Raw genomic sequence first — 10,571 nt, forward strand, 5'->3', positions numbered from 1 at the left:
TATGCAAAAACAGGGGACAGGCTAACTCAAATATCCAGAGGCAAACAGGGTCAGAAGAACAGGTAAACAGAGAGCATTGAAATCTGAACTTGACTCACCAACTGGGCACAGAAAAAACAATGATGTGGCAGATTGCAGGGGGCAGAGGCAGGTATAAGTAAGGGAGTGATCAGGTGAATGGAGTGAAACTAATTACTGACATGGGTGGAGCTAATCGGGAACAGGGAAGTGCTTGGGAGTAAACTGAAGCCGATTGGATGGTGACTGGTGAAGGGGAGTGACAGGAAGACAAAAGAATGCTGGCAGGTGAACTGAACTTAGACTGGTGACAGAAATGGTCTGAGCAGGCCGGATAAACTTATAACCTAAAACAAAATCAAACACTAAGACAGAACCTAAAATAGAAACTGAACTTAAGGCAGGAGAGTGAAGAAATTGATCCAATACAAACAAAAACTATAACACATTTCAATAACATGGCTAGGCCTGGAGTGAAGTTTGACTTGCATTCTGCAGCTGTTTAGTCCGGTCACAAGCTACTTCAAATCACTAAGTAGGCTACATTATTATCGATGCAAAAATACTCTGTACTAGTTAGACTAAAATTTTTACGTAAACAACCTGTTGTCCTTTCTCACAGATGGCAAACAACTTAGATTTTGCAGGCTTGTGAAAATGTTCTAAAATCCCATGACTGAAGTTTACCTTCTGTTCTATCAAGCTACTCTGCCATCGTTTACTATGTTGAACCTTTTGCTACAGAGGGAGCAGTCATCAATATTTATTTTGGTAAGATAGCTTTGAATTTGGCAGCGATGATTAACAATTCCACTCCAATTGAGTTAATAGACATCCCTATACCATATCCTGCAGCATTTGACATTGAAGGTTTTTGGGGGACCGTGTCATCACTTAAGAATATGGTAAGTAATGTGCGGGTATACATGTACCTAACATTAGGTTATTAAACCTAAATAAGATCTTACTAATTAGGAATTATTGGTTTTCTTTTTTTTTTTTTCCAATGGTGACTGGTATGGACAGATTTAAATGGCTGTCCAACATTACCCGACTTGTTCTTGTACTTCCCCACTCCAGTGCTGATACAGAGAGAGTTTTTTCTACGGTTGGGATGAACAAGACAAAGACCAGGAACAGCTTGGCACTGGATGGCACCTTATCCTCAATAATGACTGTCAAAATTGCTGGACTTCAGCCCACATGTTTTAAATGGGAGCCCCCAACAACTGTGATTAAAAAAGCAAAAACAACACAATTCATAGAGATGTATAAAAGACACACACACACACACACACACACACAGTAACTTATGTTGTTTGGGTATATGATTTAAGGGGTTGTGTCTGTTCATTTTGTTATAAAACAATGTTATTAAAGAAGTTAGAAAATATATTAAGATAGTCCATTTATTAATTATTTAAAATGGTGACCGTGTTGTCACTGATAAAAATTTCAGTTATATACAGTTTTTTTCTGATTCAACAACTCCTTTTTCACCTTTTAACAAACATAAAACATCCTAACCCCCCCCCCCCCCCAACAACAACCAGAATCTCACTCTCAACTTTCCTCAAAAGTTGAGAGGTATGGATATTACCATTTAATCTCAAAAGTGTGGTTATTCTTCATTGTCCACACAAACACCCAAGGATCACGATAGTAGGTAGATAATTTATAGGCTCATTCACATTAACTGAAAGGTTGAAGTGTTTTGTTTAATAATTCCACACAAATATTGTATAAATAACAGTTTTTGGGCTTATTTTGTGTAAAGGGAATTCTGTCTCAAGGCTTATCCTTTTCTGGTTTACTCTCTGATAATACAGTTACATCTATGTTGATTTTTGGTTAATCATTATTATTTATTGCTATTGCTATTTATAAGTCTTCATAAATACTTTTTAATTAACCATCATAATTGCCCAACAACAGGTTGCTCCATTTCAGGGTAAAAATGCACCATACTCATCTCCACTCACATACAGAGAGGTATGGCTTCTTTGAACGTTGCACATTGCAGTTGTATTTATCTGTTGTTTGCTGGGTGACCAAAGGAAGTGGTAAGTCTTCAGGTTGAAAGTTTAAATACAAAACATGTTTGTCAAAGAACAGCATTAGTTGTATTTTCAACAATAAAAAGGAAAAAGAAAAAAGTGGGCATATTAGCTCATGGCCTTTGCAAATTTAAAGGTATTGCGCAACTCATAAAACAGCTTTAGACTTCAGAGGCTCTGTCAAAGCTCACAGAAATCTATAATAAAATTGAATTGTTTGGATGTAGAATAGCATGCATGATTCCATCTAACCCCACATACCGACATACATGCACAAAGCTCTGCAATGAATTACTGTTGGCTGGTAGTAAGCTGGGTTTCTCATAGTCAAACCTTTTCTACCTGACCAACACCCCTCCATTCCCACACAGCCCCGGCAGTCACCACAGGCCCACAAAAAAACTCATAGATGTGACCGTTGAATATTTAAGCTCTAACTAAAGCAACACTCTTAACTTTACTCACTAATCTACTTAATTTATGTGAAACACTGAGAGCAAAGTCCGACTAGTGTTTCTATACTGATAGCTCACAACAGAACAACATTCACACCACCCAAACTTACTCTAGTATAAATTTACTTCCAATACCTAAGCTATATTCACTTCTTGAGTTGAGAATAGGAGAGTCAACATGAAAAATGTCTCAAGATGAATCTTGGGAATGGGAAATTGGTTTTAATCTAGATTTGGAGAATATTTAAGGTAGAGACCAGCATGAAGCCACATAGAAGTCAAACGTTTAAAAGGGCACATATGTAACACTCATCAGGCCATCGCCCCTCACTGTTGAAAAAATACAACTTTAGATTTACACAGAAAATATTAAATGAAATGGAAGTATTGAAATATTGAGTCAAAATTAGAGAGAACACGTGTGATAAGTACCTTTTATTTTATAATTTATATTTGCTGCGTCACTGACCTTTACAGCAAAAACAGACCAAAACAAGTTTTACTAACCATAGATGGTCTTCTGAAACTAAATTCCTTTCACCCATTTGGGTAAAAGGATTTTTTGGTTCAAGTGGCCTTTATCCTTTAACAGCTGGACAGATAGAAGGGGGGGGAGAGAAGGAGAAGAGATGCTCTACATGGCTCTAAGCCAGGATTTGAACTTGGGACCACTGCGTTGAAGACTGTAGCCTTCATTTGTAGTGCATCTGTGTACTTGAGCCACTTTTTGACCCCAATAATCCAATCATATGGTTTCTTTGTTACATCCTCCTGTCTTTTAGCATTTGGCAAAAAATATATTTAAAACGTCAGGAATATCAAAGCATTTCTAGAAAAATACTCGTCTTGCTCTAAATACTTCTTACTGCCCCAGAACCTCTTGAAACTAAGTTCATCTGTTTGCTAACCTAAGGTTCTGACAGCTCATCTGACAGTAAGCACAGATGTCTCACTTAGTTTAATCAACAAACTCCTTTGCGTGCATCTTCTCTCACTGCTGCTAAATATATTGAAATACTCCAGTCAGTGGTTAATTAATCTACATTTTTACGCAAATTGCTAATCAAATAAAAGCATAGTGGAATGCAGAGTCAGCAAATACATTCCTCAAATATGTAATTGAAGCAGCACCCTCTCTTTATTCATGATTGTAGGAGCCAATTTTATAATTATGTATTACCCAAAAAATGAGAAAATTGTTTGTTTGGATTTCTATTTATACTACTTTATACTAGAACCTAGTTACCAGAACCTAGATAACCTAGGTTTTTAGATTTTATTTTACACATTCTGACATTTTCCTCAAATAGATAATTCACCTCTAGTAATTCCAGAAAATAATCAATTATTTCCATTTGTGAGCACAGCTGTGAATGCATCAGAATCTTTGAGACCAATGAATTGTTTTCACAAGAAGCAGATGAAAAATTCATATTAAGACCAGGTTTGCGGCTAAAGCATAACATGAAAACTGTGCACACGGCTCATGGAAATGTACAGTGTGTCAATGTTTAAGACACAGCAGATGCACATATTCACACTTTATAAGGTCAAGTAGACGAAACTCACAATATTTTAAAAGTCTAAAATTTATTTTTCATTCCCCTAATTGATAGCCTTGGATTATATTTACAGACACATACTAATTATAAGGTCAATGTTAACAATGAAAAAATACAACATGAAAAACATATTTCAACCGCAGTCTTTATGTACTGCCGCCTATGTTTTCTGCATTTTGGATACCAACACTTACTGAGGGCGAATATCCTCTTTATATTCAGTCTTTTTGACATGTGTGTGTGAATGGTAGCTGCAAATAGAGTCCAGATATTTTTTTTAAAACATTTATCAGAAATTATCTGCAGTAGTTTTTTTTAAAGAAGCCAGAGACACCTATTTATTAGAAAATCCTACATTACCATAGATTTTTGTTATTCATCATCCTGAAAATGATAAATACCAGTTAATGATTAATTGACTTAACTGTATTCTGATAGAGCTATAACAGGACAAAAAACAACAAATTTGAACGTATTGAAACAATGTATTTAACAAGATTTTTAATAGAACAAAGACATTGGCAAAAAAATTAAAGTGTGCATCTACATGCATTTCCATAAAGTGAGTCTTTAAACTTTTAAAGATTTTGAATCTTTCTGTAAAATAGTAATCATCCAACTGTGAAGATATTATGAATTTAAACCCAAATGGACTGTGCCGCTCACAACAAAACATTTTGTATTCCTTTTAAAATATTTGTTGAAAAAAGCTATACAGGAAAACAAAATCAGCACAATAAGACACAATACACAAAATATATAATAAAACATCCATTTAACTAAAAGAAATTAAGAAGCCGCAAATTAGATTTGCATGCACGCTGCTCTTTGATAAATCTAATTTTTACCTAAAGAAATATACATTTAAAAAATATATTACACAATAGCTATGGCAAAATTCAAGATAGCACAAAAACAGACAAGAAAACTGTATAATGAATGCAGGTTAATAAACAGTAAAAGAAATACATGATTTTTTAATATTAAGACAACTGGTTCAGATGGTACAAGGCAAGCCTCTGAACAAGTTCCACTCACCATTTTCCAGAGTTCATACAAAAACAAAAACCACCCTCAGCTGCGGAATCTAAGGCATTTTTACTGAATCCTGAAATCCTTGATGCGTGTGTAGGTCGTCTCCTCATGTGTCACTTTTACTTTTCTTCTTTCTGCTTTTCCACCTTTGCTCCTGGTGAAGGTTTGGGCACAATAAACTAAAGAGTTTTCCTGGAAAAGTATTTAAAGTAAAAAATATGCATAAGGCATGGGAAAGCAGATGTTAATTTATATGCAAGCAGCAAACAAAAGGTATGTTTTCAATATTTCAATGTACCTGTTCCTTCTGCTGAGCACCATGTCCTGTGACAGCATCTGTTTATTACAAGACCAAATATCCCATAAAAAGTATAAAATCTGTGATTTGCTTCCATGAAACACCTCAACACTGATGTATGAAACCTACCATTGCAAAAATGATGGGTTTTCTTCTTCAAGATGTAAATAAGGCACATGATGACAACTAGACATGCAGCCACAACCACACATAAGAGTAGAAGTATCTTGGACTTCCAAAGATTCGATTGCTCTAGAAAAATGAAGCATAAATGCTAATATTAAAATTTATTATGAAATGTTCCTTAAATGTTTGAGACATTTTTAATCCATTCCAGCTGAGTACATACCTTGAACATCCAGTTTAGTTCCATTTCCAAAAATGATCTCTTCATTTGTGGCCACGGCGCAGTAGAAAGTCCCAGTGTCAGAGGAACTGACATTCTTCGAGAAGCTGTAGACACATTTAGGTGCCTCAAGACTCCTCACACATTCTTTTCCACTTTTTCCATCAACATCAATAACACTGGGATGTGACTCATCTGATCCAGCTCTGAACCAGAAGACCCTGTGATCACTTGGACATTCTGTCCCCTTGCAGTCAAATAAAACTGAACACTGTAGAGTCACTGGGTCTCCTGGGTAGAGGGGATCAGAAAGAGGCACCTGTGTTGAAGCAGAGATGCCTGCTTGTTGTCCTGGAAAATACAACAAAAATCAAATAAAACACATGTCACAAGATTACCAAATAGAAAATCGCCTTGGAATATTTATTTAAATACAGAAATATTTTACATACCTTTGACCTTTAAAAAAGTTCCATTCACAAATACCAGCTTTAGGTTTTCAACTTTAATGCAGTAGTAAAGCCCAGTGTCATTCCACTGAGCTTCTTTAATATGCAGAATAAATGTTCCTTTCTCCTGTTTTGATGTAAAGTGACGATTTCTGGTAATCCTGTCATAATCAAGGGTTATTGTTTGTCCAAGGTATTCAGGCCAGTTTCCAGAAGTGAATCTGATCCAAAACATATTTTGGGACTTATGGGTCGGTGGACGAGAACACGTCAGTGTCACATTTTGCCCCACACCAATTGTTTTTGTAATAAAGTTGTGACCATTTGTGAAACCTAAAAAAGTCAAAGAAGCAATTGACAAGAATAAAATCAACGAAACACAAAATAATCTTACAGTTTTGATATCTGTGTTTGCATTGCATTGTCTGTACTTACTTTCTTCCCTGAGGAGCAGTAGTATACTAAATATGATCAACATTTCTTTTTAATGATCAAACGGCTGCACAAAAAGAGGAGCACAACATGGATGCATCAGTCTAATATAATGTTGAAAAGTGGGAGGGAGCAATGTTGAAAGAATCTGATTGGCCTTTTCTAAACTCTTACTGCCACCACAGTGGAAATTACGTCAACCATGTTTCCAACTGAAACATAGAAAACAACACCTACATCAAGTATTTATTTTGTGGTGTTTTGACATGGTGATGGTCTTATTAAAAACAAAATTTTATTCTAAGAGCTTTGAACCAAATTACAGAGGGCTTTACTTCTTTATTTGTCTTAACCGTATCCCTATGTGCATAAATATTCTCACCTATATTAACTATAGGTGAGAGGTGGAAGGGTGCTCACCTCACAAAAACTTTCATGCAAAGATATTAAAAAACAGGAAAGTTTACTTGGTATGGACATTTTGAAGCTTATAGCTTCATTTTGCTCTGGATTTATTTTCAATTTAGGAAAATATAATGATAGAGATGATTAGACTACAAAGCTGTAATTCAACGATGACATACTATTCTACCCACTGTTATGGGAAACAGTGGCAATATATGACATCTGGGCAGTTGCCCAGGGCAGCAGTAAAAAGGGGCCCAATAAAGCACCAAGTAATAAAACGCAATTATCTGAACATGTCTTCTGTTGCTTTTATGCATGTGTAGTCTATACAGCGTTGGCAACCCTTTTGTTGTGATGCCACCCCCAGTATTTATTGCATTTTAATTGATTTGGGTGTAGAAGGAGGAGGGGCTCGCCCCTGGTGTCATTTATGTAAGTATTGCCACTGATGGAGACTGGTAAATTAAATCAAGATTTTTTTTTTAAATACATCATTAGCACTGTTGACTGCAAGAAGGTGTTCTTTCCAAGTACTCTGGTTTCCAACAACAGACCAAAAATTTTGCATGCTAGGTTAATGGACCACTCCAAATTGCTTTTAGGTTTGTGTTTAAGTGTGCCTGCATAGTTGTCTGTTCTGTATGCCTTTGTTTTTGCTGTAAAATAGACTAGTGACCTGTCCAGGCTGCCCTCTGCCTCTTGTTTTTGATTACTGTGGATAGGAACCAGCATGCAAGTCTGTCAGAATGAAGTGAATATAGACAACATATAATCAAATGCTTAACAAGACACTTTTTTATTTGCAATCTAGACTTTTTTAGATTGACTGGTCTTGAGATTTCAGTCATAATTAATACAGAATACACAAACACACTTAAAAAATTTATAAAATGACAGGGATTAATATTCCAAACATCACACAGCATAATGTTCATGCTTATTTACACATCAGATGGCAACATAAAGCAAGTCATTTTAGCTCCTGCCTAAACTTCATTAATCTAGAGCAAGGTTTTTCTTGTCATTACATTTTTTTTAAATAAGATTTTTGACAAATATCAACACCCCAAAGAAGGAAGTGTATCCATTGTCGTTTTGCAATGTTTTTTTTTTCTTTTCTTCCAATATTCTTTAACTTTATTTAATTGATTCAACATATTGTTTGATTAAAGAGCATGCACAATATGACTTGTTCTGGAAATATTTTCCTGTTATTCATTTATTTATTTAATTTGATCATTTGAGTTATCTTTCTTTGATTTGACATCTGTTGATTGTGTTAAATAAATAATAGTGAATAGTTCAATGGATAATTTAAAACACACAACTGTATAAAAGAATCAACGCTTGAAGGAAATGGCTTAACAATATCACGTATGATCACACTTTTTTTCTTGTGATCATAGTACCTTGCAAAAGCATTCACATTCCAAACCGTGATTTAAATATTTTAATCTTACTCTTTGCCAACGTTGGACTTTTCAAATTAATGCCTTTTTGCACCATAAACATGGTGGAACATTCTTCTGCACACTTTTTTAAAAACTGTTTTTCCTCCTGCACTGTACAATCTTATCATTGCTGCACTTTATATTGTAATGTTGTTTTATTTCAATTGCAATCTCATTACATTGTTGTAAGCTGTAGGCAATGACATTTCGTGTTGTATGCACTCTGTAGATAAGATAAGATAAGCTTTATTGATCTCACAGTGGAGAAATTCACTTGTCCCATCGGCTCAATAGTCAAAAGTCAGAAGAAGGTGTCAAAGTAGGTAAGTAGAATCAGTTAGATACAGTTATACAGCTATATACAATATACAATTCTGTACACTCCTATGTATAAATATGTTATTGCACATATGTTAATATACAGTACAAAATTACAATAAAGTTTGTCTAAGTCTAAGTGATGATCTGCACAAAATGTTCTAAGTTGGTGATGTGAAATGACAAAAATGTTTATAAAAGAATTAACAAAGCAAAAATTAAAAACAAAAAAATGAGTATGTGTTGGTTTTTCCTTTCACTCAGTACACCTATTTCGGCTCCACCCCACCTGCAATCAACCTTCACCGGCTTCACCTGGTTCTACCTCCTTATAAACCACCGTCAAACAAACCACCAGGGCCAGATCGTCTCATGCCAACAACCTGAGTTCCTTCCAGCGTTTTCTGATGGCCTGTTTCTGTTACCCGACCATGACCCGTTTTTTAATGACCTGTTTCTCGCCTGAACCTGTGTTACCGAGCCTGCCTGACCCTTTTAGACTTAGACTTAGACAACTTTATTTATCATTTTGTATGCGCAAAGTGCGTACAGAACGAAATTTCATTTGCATACAGCTTGAAAAATCCCAGTAAATTGCAGTAAATTTCAGGATAAGGTGCAGCAGTGATTTATGTAAACAATTGAAATGTAAACAATGTAAACAATGCAGGGGAAATAGACAGTGTGCGATTCACAGTGTACAGGTGAGTATTATTAAAACCGTGCAATATACGAATGTGGTACAGAGTCCATTTTGTGGCTTCAGCAGTTTAGAGTACATTTGTGGCTTCAGCAGTTCAGAGTCCATTTTGTGGCTTCAGCAGTTTAGAGTCCATTTTGTGGCTTCAGCAGTTCAACAGTCTGATGGCATATGTGCAATGTGCAATATGCAAATGTGGTACAGAGTTCATTTTGTGGCTTCAGCAGTTCAGCAGTCTGAAGCATATGTGCAAATGTGTAAATGTGCAGATATACAAATGTGATACAGTGTCCATTTGTGGCTTCAGCAGTTCAGAGTCCATTTTGTGGCTTCAGCAGTTCAACAGTCTGATGGCATATGTGCAATGTGCAATATGCAAATGTGGTACAGAGTCTTTTTTGCGGCCTCAGCAGTTCAGAGTCCCTTTTGTGGCTTCAGCAGTTTCGGCAGTTTAACAGTCTGATGGCAACAGGGAAAAAGCTTTTGCAGAACCTGGTGGACCTGCTGCGGATGCTGCGGAACCTCTTCCCAGAAGGCAGTAGGGAGAACAGTCCATGGTGGGGGTGTGAGGGGTCCCCGATGATGTTACGGGCTCGGGACATACAGCGCTGTGATGAGATCTCCTTGATGGAGGGAACCCCGCACGTTCACGAACCCTGGATTGGACCTGCACCTGCCTTTGGATTTCCTCTTTTGGAACGCTGTGTGGACGTGTGCTGGAGATTACCCCAGGACCTTCTCTGGATCACACCAGGGGAGTCCCCAGCGTATCATCAGCCCGGCTGCTGCTCCACGGCTCACGCTCCACGGACCCAGTCCGCAGCCGGACCTCCAGCTCTCAACAGGTTAGTGATTCAGCTTCACTCCATCTCGACCATTCCCCTCTTTATACTGATCACTAACCCGATTTTGTCTATCACAGGAGGTTATCGGCTTGTGAGTGAGCTGCACGTCACCAGCAGCACACTAAGTTGCTAAATGAAGAGCCTGTTAAACTTTCCACTGACCTGTTCTGAGTTGATTCCTGGGTCCGTTTCCCCGT

At 36.8% G+C, this 10,571-nt stretch overlaps 1 protein-coding gene and 1 long non-coding RNA gene across 2 annotated transcripts; both read right to left on the minus strand.

The window, feature by feature from the left end:
• Window positions 1-5,064: 5,064 nt before the first annotated feature.
• Window positions 5,065-5,587, minus strand: LOC118557347. The gene is made up of 3 exons (XR_004927822.1): window positions 5,555-5,587; window positions 5,426-5,463; window positions 5,065-5,319 (listed from the first exon to the last, which is right to left on the minus strand). It is a non-coding gene; the product is annotated as an uncharacterized LOC118557347 (long non-coding RNA).
• A 13-nt stretch (window positions 5,588-5,600) lies between these two features.
• Window positions 5,601-6,734, minus strand: LOC118557505 (the record flags this gene model as incomplete). Its single annotated transcript, XM_036127635.1, has 4 exons — window positions 6,656-6,734; window positions 6,224-6,553; window positions 5,775-6,122; window positions 5,601-5,677 (listed from the first exon to the last, which is right to left on the minus strand). Coding segments are annotated over exons 1-4 (798 nt in total), but the record flags the coding sequence as incomplete, so codon positions are not given.
• Window positions 6,735-10,571: the final 3,837 nt, after the last annotated feature.

Source organism: Fundulus heteroclitus, chromosome 23 (assembly GCF_011125445.2).
Source record: "Fundulus heteroclitus isolate FHET01 chromosome 23, MU-UCD_Fhet_4.1, whole genome shotgun sequence".
NCBI lineage: Eukaryota > Metazoa > Chordata > Actinopteri > Cyprinodontiformes > Fundulidae > Fundulus > Fundulus heteroclitus.